General features: G+C 42.1%; 1 protein-coding gene across 1 annotated transcript in view; it reads left to right on the top strand.

Annotated features, from left to right (window-relative positions):
• TTC6 (tetratricopeptide repeat domain 6) overlaps nt 1-24,076 on the top strand; it is an 80,349-nt gene that overhangs the window by 7,256 nt on the left and 49,017 nt on the right. Inside the window, exons 3-15 of the mRNA XM_069950549.1 lie at nt 811-912; nt 1,506-1,703; nt 2,584-2,699; nt 8,893-9,102; nt 13,252-13,411; nt 15,809-15,913; nt 17,669-17,773; nt 17,993-18,067; nt 18,880-19,271; nt 19,416-19,890; nt 21,051-21,180; nt 22,455-22,630; nt 22,708-22,844. Of these exons, the coding sequence (XP_069806650.1) occupies nt 811-912; nt 1,506-1,703; nt 2,584-2,699; nt 8,893-9,102; nt 13,252-13,411; nt 15,809-15,913; nt 17,669-17,773; nt 17,993-18,067; nt 18,880-19,271; nt 19,416-19,890; nt 21,051-21,180; nt 22,455-22,630; nt 22,708-22,844 (2,381 nt within the window). The remainder of the gene's footprint in view (nt 1-810; nt 913-1,505; nt 1,704-2,583; nt 2,700-8,892; nt 9,103-13,251; nt 13,412-15,808; nt 15,914-17,668; nt 17,774-17,992; nt 18,068-18,879; nt 19,272-19,415; nt 19,891-21,050; nt 21,181-22,454; nt 22,631-22,707; nt 22,845-24,076) is intronic.

The raw sequence follows: 24,076 nt of genomic DNA, 5'->3' as shown, positions 1-24,076 counted from the left end.
CTTTGGCTCAAACAAAATCTGTCAGATAATAAGGCCCTTAATGACGAGGAAGATCCTATTACACAAAGTAATTATTGGCCCTGTGTAATGGGGTCAACAATCAGTCAACTAAACACTTGTTCCTTGGCTGATAGTGTTATTTTGCCTTGCTAAAAAAAATAATTGTCGGCTTCACACCTCCCTTTGTAATAGGGAATAGGTGGCCGATGAATGATGGCAGCAAGGGCTGCACAAGTTCAAGTTGTGGCCCTTCCAGTATAATGGTTAAGCCTTGTAAAAGGCTCCGTAAACAAGCTCTGATCTATTTGATTGGAACACATTTAGGCTATGTTCACAGACTGTCAAAATGATGGCCAATTTTATTTGACGGCCGCCTGGAGGCTGTCCCAACAATGGCTGTTATTTGTCATTAAATCGCGGCCGTTCAATAAAAACAGATATAATTTTGACAGTGTGTGAACATAGCCTGATGAAATAGAGCCTTAAGAAAATAATTTACTAATCAGTGATCAATCAATGATCTTCAACCTTTATTGTCTAGGGCAAAATACAGCACTGTTCCTGGGCTATGGCTGCTATTGCAGATCATTAAAGTGACTATAGCTGATCTGCAGTATCAAGCACAGACCATGTGCAAAAATGATAAGCAATCTTTTTTTTTTTTTTTTTTTAGTAAAGATCCATCTAAAGCCATGGAAAAATGATGTATCAGTTATGCACACAATTAAGTAACACATATTCTATAATATACCTTTACAATGTTTTAAAAAAATATAGGAATACACTGTTATTACTAATTTATTGTTTTAGGGAACTGAAGAAGAAAAAAATGATGTACAAGAAGAAGAGTCAAGGCAGCCACAGCTAGAGTGTACAGAAGGATCATCTGCAGAAGTTCAGCCTCCGGAGCAGGTAATGTCTGATTGCCATAAAGAAAACCCCTGACCTGTTTTTGTAATTTCTAATATACTTGCATACCCCATAAAACAACAATTCTGGAACACCCTTTCTTATTACTTTACCTGGTACAGTTCCTTTGTTTTTTAGAAACATATGAGTAAATTGACAACTGGTCATTCCCCTTATCCATGAGGCCTGTCAATATGCGTAGCAATAGGATTGATAGGATGTGCTTTTTGATGCATTTTTTTTCACCAAAGCCAGAAGTGAGAATACAATGTATACAATATATACATGAAATAAGGTTGCATTTCCAGTACTGCTATGAAAGTCTTCCATTATTAGAAATTGACATGGCGCAGTTAGAGATTACAAAGCAATTGCTACCCCACCTGGTTGCGTGCTTCACCCTTTACAAATTTTCTTAGATTTATGGAAAGTTGTTTTGAATTGGAGCTCCACTTTTTGAAGTAACATTCTCTACATGTTCAGAAAAGCTCTAGTACTCTATAAGGAATGAAGTCATTCGTATTTAATAGGGTCCACCTTTATGTGTGTTATTCAGACTACATGGCCCGTGATGTCATTTTTTGTATTACATTTAGCGTGTGCTCCAGGCTCGTAAGGCAGATGTCACACTTGGTGATGACAAGCTTTCCAATCGCTTGTCTCTTTCCATGGATAAAGATAAGGAAGAACCAAGTCACCAGGGACCCATGGCTGAAGAGGAATCTATATCATCTTTAAAGGTGGACGAAATGACAGAAGAAGAAGCCAGAGAAATCCTCAAGTCATCTGCACAGGTACAGGACTGTATGGCTAGTTATACACAATAAAGTCAATAAAGTTGAAGAAATAATTTTACTCGGTCTAGACACTAGCGAAAAATGAGAAAACTGTAGGGCAGATTTAGGCTAGGTTCACACACAGTAGCATAAACAAAAGCAAAATATAACAGTAAAAAAGGTATAAAATGCAGCCGTATTTTGAACGTGATAATGTACTTCATTAAAGTCTTTGAAAAAAAACAACTACCGTATCTGTGCACACATTGTAAAAAATACGTATTTTTTTTTTACAATGTGTGCTCAGGCTGACATTTTTCTATAGACTGTAATGTAGCATTATTACATTCGAAATATTGACATGTTTTATACCTTTTTTACTATTGTATTTTGCATTTGTTTTTAAATTTGGCATGAGCATAGTCTGTCTGTTGCAAATATGCCAGAATTCCAGGGAAATCTGTGCCAAAGAACTGGCATACCTGCGTTGCACCACATATATTGTGTTTTAGATACGTTTTACACAGGAATCACACATGCAGTTTTTGTTTTTTTAACAAAGTTAGTACGAAGGGAAGACTACAATTTTTTTTTTTAATCTTTAAATGGTTATGAAAAAGAGTATAAAAAATTGTGAAAATATGTGCATATGTGATTCAATCCTGCTAATTAAAATGAATGGCAAGGTAGCTGGAGCATTTAGTGTCCTAAGCGTCTGTTGCCTTTGTGATGAGTGGCGACTCCCTGGCTGTGCTCTGAGGGAGGGGCAGTGGTAAGAAATCACCAGGTGTTGACAGAACAGGGGCTGTTTGTATTTTTACTGATTGAAAAAAAATCTTGTTTTCCCCTTTTAAAACCCTGAAATGTTTATCTTTTTTTTTTTTTTTTTGTTCTTCAGATCTCCATCTCAGACATCATTCACGTGAAAGGAGATGCTGCGCCACTGATGAGACGAAAGACGGCAAAGAGTCGCCCTTCTACAGCTCTTCTTGCCACCTGGAAGCCAAAAACAAAGTAATTATTACAAGAGTGTTAAAGACCAGGGCATCAATAAATAGATTATCCTTATGTCTACATTGCCTATTGATCCTAACTACAAATGCAGTGTGCTCAGCCCAGTAAGAGGGAGGGTAGTAAACAGCTGTAAAGATTTGTATAGAACGGTGGTCAGTGTGGCAATGTCCACTGGCATTGTCACTTAAAGTGGTATTCCCATGTGAACTATAGGTATACTTGTAGGGCTCGTCAAGTTACATTTTTTTTACATACACCCGCTTTGAAATCAGATCAGCTTTGGCTGCCGATCCATTTTGCAAGTAGGATCTGCATTTATATGGTCTATTTTTGCAGAATGACAGCTCCAAAACAAGTCAGTGGGTCTGTTTTTAATGGATGATATATGGATGCACCAACCATATACCATCCATGTTTACTGATGCATTGCCTGATAACCCCTAGGCACGCTCCACCGTTTGGCCATTTATTACCCTATGGCGATTTATGCTAAATGGGTGCTTCACTGATGTCATACCGATGGTTTCTCTAGGATATTACTGATCCTGATTTCTGAGGTCCCAAAAGAAAAACTGATGTGTGGATGAGGCTTTACTGCTTTCTGGCCGACTGAGCAGGAGGCATATAATGTACAACCATTGCACAGGAAACCCTGCTTAAAGTAAAACGTCCAGTCATAACAGTAGTCTGGGGTCCTGCACAGTAACTAGTGGTGTGCTATACACCAGTGCTTCTCAATTCCAGTCCTCAGGCCTCACCAACAGGTCATGTTTTGAGGATTTCCCATACAAAGATCACCTGTGATAATACCTGAGGCACGTATAATTATATCACCTGTGAAATTCTAAGGAAATCCTCAAAACACGACCTGTTGGTGAGGCCTGAGGACTGGAATTGAGAAGCACTGCTATACACTGATGCCTACTGCATGGCCTGAGGAGCTAAGTGGTAATGCGGTTGCTATATATTGCTGCCCTTGGTGAGAACATAACAAACAGGCTACTCTTACCTTTCCCCTGTGTCATCTGTGTCATCCTGTGTCATCTTTGGGTCCTGACTGAGTGATCCCACCTCCACTTCTGAGATAGACTTGTGGCGGCTTGTTTATAGGCTATTAGTTATGTTCTCACATATTAAAAGTAAATTTTGAGAGGAATATCCCTTTAACACCTTACACATTGTGGGCCAGGTGCTCTACACCTGACCCATGGAGTATAAAACTTGCATGTTTGCATTTAGTTTTGCCAGCCATGAAAGTAATTTTTCTACAACTGATGTAAACATTTTGGAAATATTTTCCCTATCCAGAGTTTCCCTCTGAGCTAGATGTTCCTTCTGACCAGTTTTGTCCATGATACTGGTTTGGAGCCTGGTCTGGGACTGTAAACATATAGAGTCAATAGAGTTGTTTTTTTCCAGTTGCCTAATGTATAATTTAAAGGTGAAGTCTGGCCATTTTTAAAATATGTCAGCTGGCAGGGGGGGAATTTCATAACCAGTAGGAACTTACCTCTACCTGTTCCCTCGGTGAGGGTTCCCTGCCGGAAGTCCCGCCCCAGTCACTGACTGGCTGAGCGGCCAGTCCATCAGCCAGGTCGTGATGTGTGTGGTGCTGGAGATTCTGGAGCCCGGGGGTGTGTGTGTCCCGAGGTTGGTCTCGACGCTCACCGCAGGTACGGGGAGAGGTAAGTCTCTACTAGTTTTCAAATTCCCCCCTTCCCCTGCCGCCTGCCAGATTTAAAAAATGTGCGGACTTCTCCTTTAAGCACACATGCCTATTACATACATTCCTGACAGTTTTATAACAATATTATAATATTCTTCCATAGACTAGAATTCATATATATATATATATATATATATATATATATATATATATATATCACCAATTTCAGTTGGTGAGTACTATATATGCCTTTTGCAATATCATATAATTATAAATAGCCAGGTATGGTAAATTAAAAAAAATTTAAGAAGTTCACATTTTTTGACCCTTACTGCCTTCATTTTTTTGGTGTTCTTATATCATCACCCGGTAACATCACCTGCAACTATATCCCAACGGGAAGAAGAATAATATATCCGAACCATATTTTGTTGACCTTTATAAATTCATAAACTTCTTCTACCATTTCATTTCCAGACAGCTTAATAAAAACGCTCCTGATTTTCTAAAGCAATCACCTTGGCATTTTGGTGACCCCATGCATGCCCTTACTTATCTACAGTCCCTCGGTGCTTCTTCACCTAGGCCAGATTATGTATGAGAAAAAAAAATAGCAGTAGAAGACAAAAGGAGCTCCCAGCCTTCAATAAATACTGTCAGATTCTCAATGGCGCAGACATGCTCCTGACATTTTCTCCCTCTCCACTCTCACAAAGCAGAAAATATTTTTGCACTGTGCATTAGGCTTACATTGGCCACACACAGAGCTTCAGCGCTCCGCTGTCTCCCAACATAAAGAATGATAAATCGCTGCTGCGAGGAGACGTGAGGCTATAAAAACATGCACCTTTTTGCCTGCAACATGCCAAAAACAACTTGTTTCTGCTGATAGACTTCTGGGAATGTTTGCCAATGAGGAAAGTTCCTAGGGCGGCTGTCAGGATGGTCGTGCCAAACATTGGCTTTCTTAGGTTTTCATTGAGAGAAAGGGCCGAGGTGATAGGGAGACATCATGCAAAGGTCAGCTACGTGTTTAGTAGGATTGTAAAAGCTCAAAACAATAGTGAAATGCTTTAGGAGCTTTAGAGTTTCAGAGTTGTGTTTGTTTTTGTGCAAAGGTCTAAGTATTTTACTGATCATCTTAAAGGTTTCTACTCAACTGTTTCTCGGCTAAAAGTGGTAACCTAGAAGATAATGGGCTTGTGAAAATCCAGATAAAATGTATAGTTATTTGTATATAACCAAACCATACTGCGTGAACCCACTACTACACTATAAACAGGCTTGGAATTGTTAGGCATTGACGCTGCTGAAATGATTCTCCATATCCTGCAGGCATCACAGAGCACTTTTCGTGTATGTTCCCCAAGTCCCCAAATAAAGTCACTACAATCATTTGATCCATAGATATATCTGGGCCTATGTCTGACCTCTATATCACTATGTCTGACCCCTATATCACTATGTCTGACCTCTATATCACTATGGCTGACCCCTCTATATCACTATGGCTGACCCCTTTATATCACTATGGCTGTCCCCTCTATATCACTATGTCTGACCTCTATATCACTATGGCTGATCTCTATATCACTATGGCTGACCTCTATATTACTATGTCTGACCCCTCTATATCACTATGTCTGACCCCTCTATATCACTATGGCTGTCCCCTCTATATCACTATGGCTGACCTCTATATCACAGGTATCTGACATTGTTAGCAGTTTTTCTTTGTGTATGAAACAAAGTTTTGCATTTACACGTTCAGTGTTTTTCCTGGTCCGTGTATGTAGTCCGCTAGCTACCTCTGTGATCCGTGCAAAACCGTCCGTGTTTACATCCGTTTTGCATCCGTGTCTATGTTTTTCATGGATCTGTTTAAAGCATTTTAAATTACATTGATTACATCACATCCATGTTTGATTGACTACATCCATCCATCCAACTTCACATCCATCCATCCAACTGTGAATGCAGCTTAAGAGGCCCTCAGCATAGGCCATCAATATCTGATCAGAGAGATGACGACACTAGGCATCCCTACTTTCCATGTGCCAAATTTGTGGAGGTAACAAAACACAGTAATCACTGAACTCAAGGAGAACAGTGAAAAAAACTCCAATGAAGTACTCAATCAAGAGTCTCCATTGATGCCCCCCAAAATTTAAATATGCAAAACAAGAGTCCGTGGAGTCTCGGTTGCAAGTCTCAAAACACGGGATAGCCAGATATCTCTAACCTGTTGCCACGGTGTGCCTCCATGATGGGGAGAGCACCACACCAAACTGATAAATAGCCCCTTAAGTCCCACTCGGTTGCGAGTATTGGAACATAAATAGGGAAATACCAGGGTGGCCCCTTTTTGTCAATGTCTAACTCAAGGTACGAGCATTGCGATCATGACAAGGGCTTGCCAAGGCAGGGTTCCATTCACAGACAGCTGTTTCCGGGTATTTGCCCCTCGTCAGTGTGGAGTAGGAGTCTGGCTAGTTGGGGCAATGACAAATGAACCAACAAAACACAGTAATCACCAGCCAGAGCCAGAATCCTACTCCACACTGACGAGGGGCAAATACCCCGAAACAGCTATTTGTGGATGGAAGCCTGCCTTGGCAAGCCCTTGTCATGATCGCAATGCTCATACCTTGAGTTAGGTTGACTCGCAATTGACACAAAATTTGTGGAGGTGCCATACACAGTGAAACTGAGCTGGAGGTATTTGGCTCGGTACATTGTGTAGTAGTCAAACTGGATTACTGCAGAGAGCTGATCTGTGGCGTCCAGAACGATCACGACACAGTGTATGGAGCTGTCTACTTCTTACTTTATTTTATTGTGTATAGCAGTGCCCAAGTTAAGGCCCTATTCCACTGAATGATTTTCGGCCGTATTCGGCCGATACCGGCTGTTACGGCCGATAATCGTCCCGTGGAATAGAAGGCAACGATCAGCCAACATCGTTAATGTCGGCTGATCGTTGCGTCGTTTGTCATGTTGAAAGACAAACGACTCGTACAGCAACGATATGCTCCCATCGCTCCATGGAATAGATGGAATAGAAGCGGTGGCAGCAGACCGCTGCTGTATGCTATGGGCTGCCCGGACGATCTAGCGATCACCCGGACAGCCCCCCGCACCACCCCCTCCCCGTACTCGCATGGAGTAGTGGTGGCAGCGGGCAGGGAACGAGGAGCAAACGAGCGCTCGTTTACTGCTGTTAGTTGCCCCGTGGAATACGGCCTTTAGGATCTTGCCATAACCCCATTTATCCATGCAGTAGTTTCCTTCTCGCTAATGCTGGGTATATTGTGGTCGGTCTACCTGGTGTTAAAGAGGATGTACCACCAGGTACGTCCTCTTTATCCTGACACAGGGATAGAACGGCACCGTCACGGGGAAGCCGGTGCCGCGGTCCGTTTTTCGAACCACGGCCCTATTCCCCTGTACAGCGTCGTTCTTTCCACGGTTACCGGCCGGTGCTCAAGCACTGGAGGTAGGCTGGCCCGCCCCCAGTGGGAGGGAATTCCCTTCCCTCTATGACGCGGCTCTGTTAGAATCAAAGGAGCCGCGTCATAGAGGGGAGGGAATTTCCTCCCACTGGGGGCGGGCCCGCCTACGTCCAGTGCTTGAGAACCCGCCGGTAACCGTGGAAAGAACGGCGCCATACAGGGGAACCGGGCCACGGTTCGAAAAACGGACCGCGGCACCGGCTTCCCCTTGACGGCGCCGTTCTATCCCTGTGTCAGGTTAAAGAGTACATACCTGGTGGTACATCCTCTTTAAGAGGACACGGTTTGTATATACATTGAGGACCTCTTCTATGTGCTGTAAAGCCTCAATACATGTTACTTTATACTCACCTGGCAAATACTTAAAGTGCAAATGTGGTGTGCACATGCGCCCAAGTCCATTGTATTTCCTGCTTGAATATGATGAATATGACATGCTTGTTGGAACAATTGTATTATTATTGTCACTTCAGATCAGAGATGTAGCTGGATGTTCCAGCACAAAATGCCCCCCCTCATCCACTTTTTGCTATAAAGGAGCCTTTTAAGGTCCCCTCATGCAGCAACCCCTGCAGTCAGCTTCTCGCTACTCCATCGCCAGTGACAGGCTCAGTGAACCATTCTAATGCCTTTCATTCAAAAAGTGAGATGAACAAATTCAATTTCACTAATCCTCTTACTGTCTCCCAGGAGAATGACAGTGTTCTCTTTTTGAAGAACAGAAGTTTCTCTTTTTTCCGTATCTTTAGAGCCTTTCACCACATTCCAAGATCTGTGAACTTTCTTTGAGTTTGTGTAAGTGTCACTTATAAAGTCGTATTGACGTTGGTCATTTTCCTAATGAACATTTGTCTTTTGTTTATTCCATTGTTCGTAATATTCTTACTTAAATCATTGTATAATATGAATGTAGTATTCCTAAAGCTTCCATGTTATCTTTTGAGATTAGTATTTTATTGCCATTTGTGAATAATCAGATTGAGTTCATTGACCTATAATAATATTTCATTTTTAGATGTGGCGAACATCAGACAATCCATCATCTTTGCACATTGGCACCCACCCATGTTCTACCAAGCTACCTAGAAGTGTCATCACGGGTGCATCACACGGTGGACAGAAAGGGACATTATACTAAACCAATTGTCACCATCACTACTGAAGGGAATAGAATAGTTGATGGCAAACGCGACTTACTGCCAGATGGCTGTGAAGAAGAGATCAGGTAATACTGTCTGTAACATTGTAATTGATTATGTTACTTGTTCATCTGTAGTTTTTCCAGTTTCTTTTAAAGCGACTCTGTACCCACAATCTGTCCCCCCCCCCCAAATGCTCGTACCTTTAGATAGCTGCTTTTAATCCAAGATCTGTCCTGGGGTCCGTTTGGCAGGTGATGCAGTTATTGTCCTAAAGAACAACTTTTAAACTTGCAGCGCTGTGCCAAACTGCCGTGGCCTAGATTGTGTATGCATTAGGCTGGCACAACCTCTCCGCCCCTCCTCCCCACCCTCTTCATCATTATGGATGCCCCTAGAACGTTTTCTCCTGTCTGAACAATGCACAGGTGCCCTAACAATCCAGCCCATGTGCCGTGCTCACACAGCTGATGAATAGGAGACAATCTGCCTAAAGCATTCCTAATGATGAGGAGGGCGGGGAGGAAGGACAGAGAGGTTGTGCCAGCCTAATGCATACACAATCTAAGCCACGGCCGTTGGGCACAGGGCTGAATAAGCCAGGAGAAGCGTGCAGGTGAGTGCTTCTCTGTGGCTTACTACCCTTTCTGTCTTGCTGCAGGAATCAGGCTCTATGGTCTTACAGTAGAGACCAGCTCTTGCAGAGAAATGATTGGTGGGTCTGAATGCCCGGACCAAGACCAATCAAAACTTTTGACATTTGTGCACACATAGTGACAGAGACACATTAAAGCTTATAAAGCTGGCCATACAATGCAGCGTCAGTCAGCCAAACCTGTTAGTTTTAATAGGGTTGACTGGCTATGTAATGTTGACTGGCTATGTAATGTGTATGTGGCCTCCTAACTGTCTGACAAATTATGTCAAATTAGAAAAGGATCAGTCATGATAGATTTCAACTGCCTGATCCTTTTGTTCTTGGGAAGATAATCCATTGCCAGTTGAATCTATTACAGGCTTTCTCCATTCTTTCCATATAATAAAAAAAAAAATAGAGTTTGACTGCATATTGATATACTCACTTCACACTGAAGGGGGCACTATGAAGAATCTCTCAACTAATATAGGTAAACTTGTAGTGCTTGTCCAGGTGAATACTTTTTTTAAATACATCCATTTAGCAAATATTCAAGCAGGCATAAATCATGCCAAAAATTAAACACCAGCTTAGTGTATTTGTGAGACTGCTGCATTGCAGCCTCAGATTCTCCGGATTTACTGAGAGGCATGGTACAGATACGCCGATTTTGATAAATTTCTCCCTTAAATGACAATATGCCACCCAGGGTCTGATCTTAGCCTTTAGTCATACTCTGTGGACACCAGTTTGTAGGGTGCTTGCACTGAAGGACTGATTCATGTTCACCTGTACCAACAGCACATGCATGGAGAGGTCAGCATGGTCCCTAATAAATTGTTCCCCTGTTTTTGTGTGTCTACTCTGCTATTTTAGTCAGCCTAGATTGACTGTTCATGGAACTGGGGCCCCTGAGGAAGGTAGCGTTGTGGGCCGTACTGAAGACAGGTGTAGGTGGTTGACAGTCATTATCTTTCCTGTTGGAATTTGGCCTCTCTTAAGAAACCACTTATCCATGACGGTCCCTCCCATTTACACAAAGGGCCCATTACAGAAAGCGTGTGCAGGGGATGCTTGATTCCCAGTGTGTCAAGATCTGCCATCCGTCTTCAGCGAGCCGGCCCCCACTTGTCGCCCAGCCAGTGAGTGATATGTGTTTACTTTTGCCAGTCACTGTGTCCAGCTCGGGACCCTCAGTATCTTTCACAACAAATTAGAAGGATTGAGTGAATTTTCACTCACCTTCTTGTCATCGATTCATATTTTGTGATCTCCAGAATGTGCTTATTTCATTCAGTTGAAGTGCTTGACTCTGTGAATATTATTGAGGTGTATCTGGACTTTCTGTCTCACAAAATATCAATATAAAAATACGCAGGACTCTGCAGAGATATTGGGGTTTGGCAAACGTGCAATTCCTTAGTATGTCTGTATTACAGTTATTGCCTGACCACTCAGTTTAGTCCTGGAGAATCCTTTAAGTGTCACTGTTGTTTTTTTTTTTGTTTTTTTTTGCAGAAATCAATAATACAGGCAATTTTAAGAAACTTTGTAATTGGGTTTATTAGGCAAATATGCCATTATCTGCATTCAAAAAGACTTTCCCCTGGTCCCCCACCCCTCCCTCCCTTCTCTCATTCACTGCTCATTATCAGGAAATCTTGACTCTTTTACATCAGTCGAGCCCTGTGTAACCTATGGAGAGGGGAGGGGGGGGATTAGTCGCCTGCAGAGAACAAAGGATTACACTGCGGGACCTGTGTGAAAGCCGGTATTTAGAAGTCAGAGAGGTCAGTGCTGACTTCAGAGGAGATAGCCTGGTGATGTAGCTTTAAATTAACTCTTTGTTGTCCTGTTTTGGTGCCTCATCTCCCTCCATCACTGACTTCTGTACTTTTCTATATAGTAAAAAACAATTTGTGACTGAAGCCAAAAGGACACACACATTGTTACGTTTGACATATATGCCGGCAGCTATTCCTGAATGTATGCACTGAACATGTTGTATACATAGCTTAAAAAATTCATTGGTACCATAGTTATTTGGATGGAGTGAATGTATCTGCTTAAACAGCCTCTGGAGCTATCTGGTCCCACTATGGCAGAAAGGGCAAGTTCTAATTACCCCCCATGCTTGCAGATCAGCCGTAGTGTCTGCGTCCGCTGTGCAAACGGCTAGAACAATTGATTCCAATTACAATCCCCAGTGATCCTTAACCCTACAGGTTTTATTGGTTTCACTATTCAAATAAGAAGGAATACAAATGGCTGACACTGATCTCCTTATCTATAGGTATTATCCAAACTACCAGAACAATGGTTTCCAGTTACTAACCTCAGTGATCTATTGATCAAGAAAAGACCGGGTTCAAACAACAACCTTATAGAAAGAACTGGTCCTTGGACATCTGCTGGACTGGATGGGGATGTCTGTACATATAGTCGAATATTTGAGAAATAGTTGTAAGGTGGCAGTAAAACTCAATGGGTTCCGCCATCAGTCAGTCAGTGCCAAATTTCCCCATTTCAGAATTTGTATATTTACCGGCTCCAGATCAGCCACTAATCTTTTCACATTTGGTGTGCTATGTTCAGACATGCTGTATATTTAAAGTGATACTGTCACCCCCTTTCTGTATGAGGACGTCTCTACACAGCTGTAAAGCCTAAATTATGCAGTTTTCATACCCTACTTTATAATAGTTTTCTTGGTACTTGGTCCAGTCTGAAAGGCTTTTTATCGTTGGTGGATTGTGCCACCTGGGCGAGGCTTTACGACTGTGCCACTTTGACCCACCCACATCACCGGCATAGGCTCAGCCCCTCTGAGATACCATCTGCGTCTAGGCCCTGCCCCCTTGAAGACCATTGGAACGAAACGACCTAGAGGTCTAGGCCCCACCTCCTCTAGGTCGGCCCGTTCCAATAGCCACCGAAGGGGCGGGGCCTAGATGGCAATGACGTCACTGAGGGGGCCTACGGCACCGATGTAGGCAGGGTGAAGAGGCACAGCGGTCGTGAAGCCCTACCCAGGTGGCACAATCCACCAACAATAAAAGGCATTTTTCACTGGACCAAGTACCAAGAATTCTGTTATAAAGTAAGGTATGAAAACTGCAGAATTTAGGCTTTACAGCTGTGTAGAGAAGTCCTCATACAGAAAGGGGGTGACAGTATCACTTTAAGTACGATATTCTACTGCTATGACCCCTGAAGAAGGCGCAACACTCAAAGTACCCATACACATCCAATAGCTGTCAACTAAATAACCATTCGACTGAGAGCTATCTCTCCCAAACCTTCCATTCAGTACACACTAGAGGTATATTTCTTTGTTAAAAAAAAAAAAGGATCAGGCAGCTGAACTTTACATGGTCGATCATTTTCTACCCCAATATCATCCATGGGGGGATAGTCGTGTGGCCCCCATACATAGTCAGTCAGACAATTCTGACAAAATCAATGGGTTGGTCAAAATTTCCAATGTGTGGCGGCTATAAGATTCTATTTCCCCCTTTTGTTGTTTTACTGTCATCCTTGCCTTGTGTGGATGAGGCCTTATATATGGATTACCAGCCAACTGTCTGTGTTTTTTCAGACTTCTTCAAGATGGAATTGCGGCCTCTTCGCTGCAGTTTGAGGACCAGAAGGGCAGTGTTGTTACCTTGCCTCCTCAAAGTCCACAGAGCCTTCAGCAGTGGCAGAAGATTGCAGAGTATTACGTGGAAGGGACACGAATGCAGCTTATCGGAGAACAGGTAACATGGGTTGTATAATAGATATAAAATAAGTATACAACAGTAATAAAGTCGAGTCATAAGACTTGGTGACGAAAAATGAAGTTTGAAGACAGCGTCCATCCAATGAAAAATATATTCTACTTTATTGTGCCAATTGCATATGAAAAAAAAAAACAAAAACACAACATTTTGGCTCTAACAAATACTGAGTCTTTTATCTGTACAAGCAATTTATCTGTATGTGTAAAAGGACCCTTACTCATCAGACAGCTATGGTTTTTATACTGGTTGTGAGATTTATCAAACATGGTGTAAAGTGAAACTGGCTCAGTTGCCCCTAGCAACCAATCAGATTCCACCTTTCATTCCTCACAGGCTCTTTAGAAAATGAAAGGTGGAATCTGATTGGTTGCTAGGGCCAACTGAGCCAGTTTCACTTTACACCATGTTTGATAAATCTCGCCCATTGTGCTTTACATGTGAGCCAAACGTAATATAAACGTATTATAAAACTTATTGCGTTTTTGTGGAATACTGGATTGTGTGGCTGTTGTGTGCACGCGTTCTGTGTACGCAGCTCTTCCATGTATGCTCATACCCTCACAGCATATAGTAATGCTCAGAACTGCTTTAAGGGGTTATCCAGTGCTACAAAAACATGGCCACTTTCTTTCAGAACCCGAACGTTCGGCATTTGGTTAGCGGGGGCTGCTGAAGTTGGATAAAGCTCTAAGGTTGTTTGGAAAACATGGATACAGCCAATGACTATATCCATGGAAGTGAATGGAGTTTAATTGCAAACCGCACCTGAACTGGAGACAAGAGTCGTGTTGTCTCTGAAAGAAAGTGGCCATGTTTTTGTAGCACTGGATAACCCCTTTAAGACCAGACCCAAAATACAGTGCTAGTGACAGTCAGGATCTTCGACACACAGGAATAACTCTATGATTGAATAACAAAAGCGGTCATTTAAATCAACGAGAACATGCATGTAACAACAAGCTGACTTTTATAAAAAAAATAGAGCATCTTAAAGGGGTAGTCCGGTTTTACAAAATTATATACCTTACACTGCCTAACCAAAAGTTATATAAGGTTGTAATATACATCATTTACATATTTGCATTGCCTGGCCCCGTTTTTTGTATGATTGACTCACCGCCGGAAGTTAGTTCTTTTTATAGTTCTCCTATAACTGTCGACCACCGCTACGTCACTATTCCGTCATTTCGAGACAACGCGTCATCTCTGTAGTCCAATCCATGTGTAATCATGGCGACATCCTCATCACCGCCTCCTTCTTGCTTCAGCACCTCCCCCCCTGCAGTAATTGGCTGAAGTCAGCCACGGAAGTTCAGCCAATCACATGGTACGCTCTGGGCATGCGTACTTCCTTCTGTGCGTCCCATGCGCACTTGAATATCCCTCCGCCCATCAATTCCTCTTTCTCTTTGGGCTCCAGGAGGATATGTGGCAGGCTGTTTGAGGTGAGAGGAAATGCGGTGCAGGCTGCTGTTCTGCAGGCGGCCGCCGGACCTCAGTTGCGAGGGGGTAGTGACTACCCCGCTTGCAGCTCCTGCCGTGGATTGTGCTGCTGCCGCCGGTTCCCCCCGGTCAAACAGTGGATTGTGGACCGGGAGATGGGCCCCCCCACGTCCTACGGCTGTCGCCGTTGCTGGTGGAAGCCATTCTAGCTGCGGGGGCGTGTACAAGTGACAGGCAGTAATGTGGGCGGAATAATTAGCATGAGGGGCCGTCGATGTGGGCAAAGAATTCCAGCACTTGGGCGTGACTAACAAGTGCAGAGGATGATGGGTGATGACATGGCCAGACAGGAAGAAGCAAGATTTACAGCCTGGAGAAAAGGGGGGACTGTATGGACAAAACAGTGGTATAGACGGCGATGAATCAGTCTGATACAATGGTATGTTAAGTTCATAGCAAGCTAAGAATGAATAGTTTTTTTTAGCAAACGCTGGATAACCCCTTTAATGTATCAGGGAGAAACCCCTAAAGGGGATTTTTTTTTTCATATCAACTGGTGTCAGAAAGGGCTAGAGATTTGTAATTAAATCTCCAGTCTTCCAGTACTTATCAGCTGCTGTATATCCTGCAGGAAGTGGTGTATTCTCTTCAGTCTGGAGAGCAGGAAAGGTTTTCTATGGGGATTTACTACTGCTCTGGACAGTTCCTGACATAGATAGAGGTGGCAGCGGAAAGGATGAGAGCATTGTGTCAGAATGGAAAGAATACACCACTCCCTGCAAGGGCTAATAAGTACTGGAAGACTGGAGATTTTTTTAATAGAAGTAAATTACAAATCTCGTGCACTTTCTAAAACCAGTTGATATTAAATAATTTTTTGCTGGAGTTCCCCTTTAACTGTTGCCTATTTTTTTTTTCGTTGATATACAGGCTTCTCTGAACCCAGGAACTCTAAGGATGTTTTGGGCTCCAGCTCCCCCCAAATTCTCCGCTCCATTGTCACTTATGCAGAAAACTCTATTCTCCAAGTATGAGGTAACAATCACAAATGTACTTGTACATGATCATGCAGAGAAGATAAAACTTAAAGGAGTTTTAAGACTAAGGGTCCTATAACATGGAGGGATAATCTGCCATATCAGGCCTATTCGGCAGATTATTGCTCCGTGTAAAAAAGACAACAATCAACTGATGAAACTGTCATCGGCTGATCATTGTCGTTTATTCAAGCCTAAAAATTATCGGCCGCCGGGCGCCCATCACTAAGTGTAATAGAGATGTGCGACCGACGGCTGATGACTGTGTAAAAAAATTTAGTTTATACATACCTTTTCATGATCCCCGGTGTCTTTCTTGCTTCTGCCCAGTCCCTGCAGTCGCCAGTGTAACAGCTCAGCAGGAATTGTTAGTCTGACCATGGGCAGCAACATATCAAAAGTTATGTTTGAATGGAATACCCCTTTAAGCAGATTATATTCAGCTGACAGAGTATTGTGTATCTCAGTGGTACCAATAATATCTCATTACCAATAATATCTGTATGGCATAGATGACATAAAAAATGCGATCAAAACAATTACATATGACTGAAGGGGAGGGGCCATACTGACCGGCACAAGGGCAAGCCAACATGGTGATTTGGATGGTATTTTGAGCAAGACTAGTAGGTACTCTACGATTGACTAGCATCTTATAAAGTCCTTATCACAGTGCAGTTTTAATATTTAGCAACCACCCCCTCCTGAATAGTCGCTGTGTACGTGGATGTTCATCAGTATCTTTGCTACCTCCCTAATATGTCATTGCGGCTTAGTAAGTCATATACAGTATCAGTATATTGGGGAAAAATATATATAGACCTGCATACTTCGCTGGTCTTAAAGGAGTATTGCCCCCCAAAAGTAATACAAATCACCAATATACACTTATTAAGGGAAATGCTTATAAAGTGCTTTTTTCCCTGCACTTACTACTGCATCAAGGCTTCACTTCCTGGATAAAATGGTGATGTCACGACCCGACTCCCAGAGCTGTGCGGGCTGTGGCTGCTGGAGAGGATGATTGCAGGGGGACACTGAGAGACACAGGACATTAGGCGCAGGAGAAGGCTATTTCCATACCCCCCAAATCCGTCCATGAAGGGAGCTGGGCTTGTGGCTGCCCCTTTCCTGTAGCATATGGTAGCCCTTTTCTGCCCCCTTGCATTGCTTCTTCTTGGACAACCTCTCGTTGTCCAAGAAAGACATTTGCATTGATGGATCATCCTCAGGATGATTATCTAATAATGTGTGGGGGTCCAACACCTGGCAATACTGCCAATTGGCTGTTTGTCAGAGCTGCAGCACCTGCAATACATAGTGAGTGGATACAGTATCTTAATAAAAGACTCACTAATGCTGTCTTTACACAAAATGATAATCGTTCAAATTTTCGTAATAACGATCGCATTTGAGCGATAATCGGCTCATGTACACAAATCGAACGATCAAGCGACGAGCACGAAATCGTTCATTTTGATCTTTCAACATTTTCTCAAATCGTCTTTGGTCGTTCTTGATAGATAGAATGCTTTTAAATGCAATCTGTCAGCTCTGTATCATCTGCAGTTATGGGCATGCATTATATTAAGCATCCTGGCAGGTTTACTGAGATAGGGACACCATGATTTCACAAATAGTTTTCTTCCCTGCTCACTATTTTTTCCTTGTCTTTTTTTAACAATTCTGCCTAATGTTTTATGACATGCCTGCAACTACGGTATATGTCAGAATTTACTTTTCCATCTTTCAGAGCTGCTTAGGTGAGCAGGATGAAATAGAAGAATCTGCGTCAGTGCAGGCAGAAAGTGAGTGGTCCGATGAGGAGAGCGCAGATCCAGAAGACCTGGCCATGCTGGTAAATTCTGGATGTTATTCTGGAGTGATCTCATTCCTGAAGAATATATTTTGACTAATACATGACCTGAATGCATTATGATGATACAGTGTATTTAAGAAGAAGACAGGGAAATACTGATCTTACCACTTGTGGAATTATATATATTTAGCATCCGCTTATAGGACCCAGTCCTCCATTTTATTAGTACATTTTTCTGTACTGCTTGTTTGTTCATAGGACCGAATTTTATCACGGAGATACAAATCATTGCCAGACATCCATCTGTCCTCTTCATCTGCTGGATCATTAAAGGTAAGTGAATGTGTTAGTATTCAGTAGCTTATGCTATATCAGAACATTTGGCAGACAGTTCCTGTTTGACAGGGCAGTGTTCTATGCCAAAATAGGCATTGCCTAACTTGAATAATTGTGTACATGGGCGTCAGGGCTGACCTTCCATAGATGAATTCCTCCAGTTCGGGAGTGCAGCAAATAAGTTGTTTTCCAGAAATATTTCCATGAATATTCGGCATCACAATGAGGACATAGATGACTCCAAAGTAATTCATGACCTGTATTTATTAAAGCGACTCTGTACCCACAATCTGACCTCCCCAAACCACTTGTACCTTCAGATAGCTGCTTTTAATCCAAGATCTGTCCTGGGGTCCGTTTGGCAGGTGATGCAGTTATTGTTCTAAAAAACAACTTTTTGAAGGTACAAGTAGTTTGGGGGGGGGGGGGGGGTCAGATTGTGGGTACAGAGTCGCTTTAAACCACTTTTGCACAGGGTCTCAATGTACTGTGATTTTAAAAAACTACTATTACTGCACAGGATGAATAGGGATTTAAAAATAAATTCTGGTTACTAGAAACCACCACTAGGGGGAGCTCACTCCATACCAATTTAAAAAGCTCTAATTAACTTTAAAGCTAGCAGTAATTTTAAGATTATGTGACCAATTCCTTGAGAGCAGTACCTGTATTCCCCTTGATGTTAATGTTAGCCCTCTCTAAGGTGATAGGTAAGGGTAAGATTTACCATATACACCTATAAAAATTATTTTATATTATTGACAAAATTCAGTAAAGCTATATTTTTTTGTTTTCTTTTTATTTCTTAGAAATCATTCTCTACTCCAGATCTATCAGCCCACAAGAAATGTTTGTTTCATCTTTCGGCTGACTTTCAGACCAGTATGAAAGAGCTTGAAATATGGAAACAGCATAATTATAAGTCAGCCAAACCTCAGGTAGTAAGTTCTAGTGTCCACGATGAAGATCACGAAGAACAAGCACAAATTGAAGAGCCTCTACCAGATGCCCTAAAGCCAGAGTTACTTACGGAGAAAGGCAATGAATTATTTCCCTCCGACTCCGGAGTTGTCACAAGTCATGTCCTGAAACATGTTTTTCCCTTTAAGAAGAAATCAAAGAAAAGAAAAAGACTCTTAGATTCAGAAAAGTTACGGGAAGTTTTACAGAAGTTGAACCAACCACCTCACGTCATACAAAGGTTAGCCCAAAAACAATATCACTCATTCAACCCCTTCAAACTTGTACATTGTACTTTATAGTCACTACTCTACTAGGAATGTGTGTGTGTTTGTGTGTGTATTTTATTTTTTGTTTTACATATAACAATTTTATTTATATATAGATCTATATCCCTTGTAAGAACACCAGTTACCCCCAGCGCAGCTCAGCGTCTGCGGAGCCCAAGTCTGCCGAGGCAACTAGATTTTGCAAAGTTTCTGCAGACACATGGTGGCTTCCAGACTGGTCAAGATTTGCGAGAGTGGGTGAGAGACATCTGGAATAATTGGTTTGATGAGGTTTTTCCGCCAAGTCAGGCATCGGTTGAAGATGAACACAACTATTTTGATATGACTGATGGCATTTATACTGAACAAGTTCCTAAGGAGGAGGTATCATGGGCCATAGGACTGGATTCAGTATCCCCTCTTCTGGTGGAAGATCCAACAGCATCCAAGCAAGATGTAATGGAAGAGATTTGCAGTTTAACCAATCTCATAGAACAACAGATAACACCTTCTATATTTCACTACTGTAGAAGAGGCGCACTAAACAGAAAGATTGGGAATTTAGCGCTGGCTCTTCAAGATTTAGACATGGTAAGGCTATGTCGTAAAAGACATGTTACTATTTACATACATAGATCAGTAGATGAATTTTGCTGTTTACTTGCCCCTGGTCCACTAGCTTATCAGAGGATCCCAAAATAGGCCCAGGCCTTTACATTTTGAATTCCCCCTTTTATTGTGTAATGCCGGTGCCACTTGCATTGTAGTTCGCATTAACCATATCTGCTTCCAGCTCCGTTCATTGTGTCATAACCTTGCCGATCAGGCATTGATGGCCTATCCATCGATGTCCCTTTAAATTGCTGATGATAGTGTGCTACTATTATGTCTCATATGCCCCAGTGTCAGTGTCCTGGATTATAGGTATTCTACATAGATTTTTGGGTACAGCCGTGGCCGTGCAGCCACACTACTAACCACGGAAGTTATTATGGCAGCATATATTTTCTTGTTTGTATACATAATAACCTGACTTTGGCTGTAAAGAAACTTTTTCTACAATAAGATCCCAGTCATCTTAGGGGCATTTCAATCCCCTCCCCCAATCGCAGATATTGGGGGGAAAAAAAATTGGGTATGTTGGATTTTAAATACCTGATCCTTTTATTCTTGTCAAGCTGTGGCTTTCTCCCCTCTACCCTTCAAGGACACATGCCATCTTCCAAGTTGAAATGAGGTCTGACGGTAATAGCTGTTGGCCGAACATCTAGTTTTTGTTTTTAACTCAATAGACTAAGGGTACAGTGACTTCTGTAGAAATTTTTATTGTGACATGGTCCTGCCTTATCCATACACTGGAGCCAGCTATCACTGTAATCCTGTCTGTGATGACACTGAACAGAACAGAAAGTGTCAGCTTATTATTAGACTTAGTGGCCAGTATAAGAACTGCAATATTTCAGAATTAATTCATAAAAAAGATAGTAAATTGAAAGTTAAAAAAAATAAAATCTTAAAATAATATGTTTGGCATGAATTTTTTTAAATTGGTCATTTCCTGGTCACACATTCCTGGTATCCTTACCCACCCAGCTATATCCTTGATGATGGAAAGGATCATGAAGAACTTGTGTTTTCTGCAAGATTTCTACCAGACGTTTAGTTTTTATATGATGCAGAAAATTCTTATTTTCCAGGTTTGCTGCTCCTCGGACATGAATTGTCATAATCATTTCTTGCTCTTCTCTCAGGTTATAAAACATGAGCCACAACTGCTAGATGCATACTGGCACAGACATTTAATTTATCTTCTGCAAGGCAAGACAAGCGAGGCTTTGGATGACCTGAACTTTATTATTAAATATAATAAAACTCATGCAGGTAAGAAATAGAACTTGCTAAAAATCTTAACCTTACAGGTCAGCATTTAATACTATGAGGTTTGGATGAGAATGGATAGCACAGCGCTGTTCCATGGTCTATTCTGTAATCTAGTGTGATGCAGAGCAGTGTTTGCTTAGATTCTTTAGGTGCCATGTACATTGGCAACTGAGTTTAAATGAGGTCTCTGGATTTGTATAAATATTGCTCATTGGAATGTATGTATTATATTACTGTAGATTTGAGATCTGACGGCTGATCTGAGGGGTGATGGCTTCTGGGACAGTACTGTTTACATTCAGTCTGGCCATTAACATGGTGTCACAGAACATACCAGTGTTCACATATCATAAGACACATGTAAATATATCAGAAAATTAGATGTAGATTTAGTACTCCGGGCACAGGGGGAGGAGCCTAATATAAGAGCGGTGTACTTTTACGCTGGTCTTCATAAATCTCCCCCCAAAAGAATCTATACTTACCTGTCCCTGTGCCCCCGCAGTACAACGTCGCCAGCTCTGTCACAGTCACCGGCCTCCTGCAGCTCTTGCCATGCCATGTCCCGACTGAGATATGAACTACAGATGAGCGAACCGGGTTCGGGTTCGAGTCCATCCGAACCTGAACAATCAGCATTTGATTAGTGGTGGCTGCTAAACTTGGATAAAGCTGTAAGGTTGTCTGGAAAACAAGGATACAGCCAATGACTATATCCATGTTTTCCACATAGCCTTAGGGCTTTATCCAACTTCATATCTTTGCATATCTTACTGGCATTTTTTTATTATTTTTATTAGACTTTTGTTCTCCCAGATAATAGATTTTTGGAGAGACAGACCAAAATGTTTGTTGGAAAAGATACTTGAGAATTCAAAGGTAATGAGAAATAAAATGCAAGTACATTTCCTCATTGGTACATTTATCCAAGAATAGTAAAGTAAATGAAAAATTTGTTGTATCCATCACCAACAACAGAAAAAAAAATGAGTACGACCCATTTATCTGAAAAATTGCCCTTGTCTGGAAGGAAGAGATTGTGCTCTCTGATGCCACCTTTTGGAAGTCAGTATTTTGTGCAGTTTCTGATACATTTTCCATGCAAACAGTCTGCTGATGAATTATAAGAGACCTGGCATCAATTAAAGTAAAATTACGCAACGGCTCAGCTTTATAGATGTGTCTAGAGCTGGCTCAGCGTTTACTGACTACATATGTACTGCACTATGTAAGAAAATGTATAAAAATCCTGATATATGTTCTATATAAAACAGATGCCTACTTGTCCAAAGCGGAGATCTACAAGCAGAAGAAAGACTACACCATGTCTATTCTAAATTACACACAAGCTCTTAAATGTCGGCCTACCGATGATGATATATATTACCGCCGGGCACAGATGTATGAAGCTCAGGATGAACTTATAATAGCCATGGATGACTATGCACAGGTAGTAATAGCTATATGTTCTCTAGAAGGCAAAATTTAGTTATCCAGTTCTACATTTTCTCTTTTCTACTCTTACAGTGTGTCTACCATAACCCCAGCCGCACTGATGCACTCATGAAGCATGGATTGTACTATTTCGAGAACAGTAACTGGCTTACATCTGTGCAGGATTTCACTGCAGTCATCAAACAGGACTTTGACAACGTAGAGGCAAGGTATGGCCCTGCAGATTTACAATCTAGCATAAATCTAATACAGTTAGATGGTTTAAGCTATGTTCACACAACGTATATTTTCCTTAAACCACGGCCGTTGTACAACGGGCGTGATTATTACGAAAATATACGTTACCTTCCTGTCTATGGAATCCCGGCCGACATGTCAGTTTTCTGCAGCCGCTATTAATTGAATATTGGCCACAGAAATCCATGTCAGTGCACACTATGGAGCGAGCGGCTGCGGCCACACGCTCCATAGTCTGCTGTGGGGAGTTCTGATACAGGCGCGCACGGATGCGCCCGCATCAGAACTCTGCGACGCTAAAGATCGTCCGGGAGGATCTTTTCAGAGACCGGCCGTTCCGTGACCTGGCTGAGTCACGGAACGGCTGGTCTCATACGTTGTGTGAACATAGCCTAATACTTCATTAGATAGCTGTCGCATGGCTAGCTATCTTAATGGTAATTGGCAGTGTTATATGTGAAGTAGAGGGGGCCCCATAGCAAAAATCAAAATGGGCCATTCTAAGAAGGAATAGCTCAGTAACCTTTAGAACCTCTCCATTAATTTTAGGCCAATATAACAATGACAACAATAGGGATTGGCAGTAGTGCCGCTATTTAGGTTACAATTACTACTGAGCCCTAAAGCCTAAGGTTCTCTTAGTCCCCGCTGCTACATCTGTTCTTTCAAGGCATGGCACAAAAACACCTGATTCTCCCTTAGATCAGAAGCTTGTATCTGCAGTGTCTGGTTGTGGAGAGATGCAGGGAGTGGGGACTGTTTAGTGAAAGGGGTATTCCACCCAAGAGCTAAAAAATTAAAGCTCAGTCTCCCCCCCATTCTAGCTGCCATTGTTCCTAAGTTACAAGTTTTTCTAAAAGCCGGTCTATATCCAAGATGGCGCCTACATTTCCTAGCATGCATTGCACCTAAGAGCCGTTGCAACAACATGTGAACATGACCTTACACTGTAAACAAAATCTCTCTCTCTAATAAAAAGGGGGAGGTGCACACTGTTGAGTGTAATGTGAGTGGTAAGTGGGGTTACAGAGGAGGTGTTACAGCCTGCCTGGCAACAGAAGGGACTGAGATCATGTGACTTTCGTCTCAGATGGGAGGGGGAGGACAGAGGAGTGGAGACAAAGTGGACCAGGCAGAGAGGATTTTCAGCAGCTTCAGGTTGGGCAGGATGTGCTGCAGACAAAAAGAACAATTCATGTAATAG

Source organism: Dendropsophus ebraccatus, chromosome 13, assembly GCF_027789765.1.
Source record: "Dendropsophus ebraccatus isolate aDenEbr1 chromosome 13, aDenEbr1.pat, whole genome shotgun sequence".
Taxonomy (NCBI): domain Eukaryota; kingdom Metazoa; phylum Chordata; class Amphibia; order Anura; family Hylidae; genus Dendropsophus; species Dendropsophus ebraccatus.
Note: the sequence above shows the minus strand (reverse complement) of the source record. Positions and strands in the feature narration are given on the sequence as shown.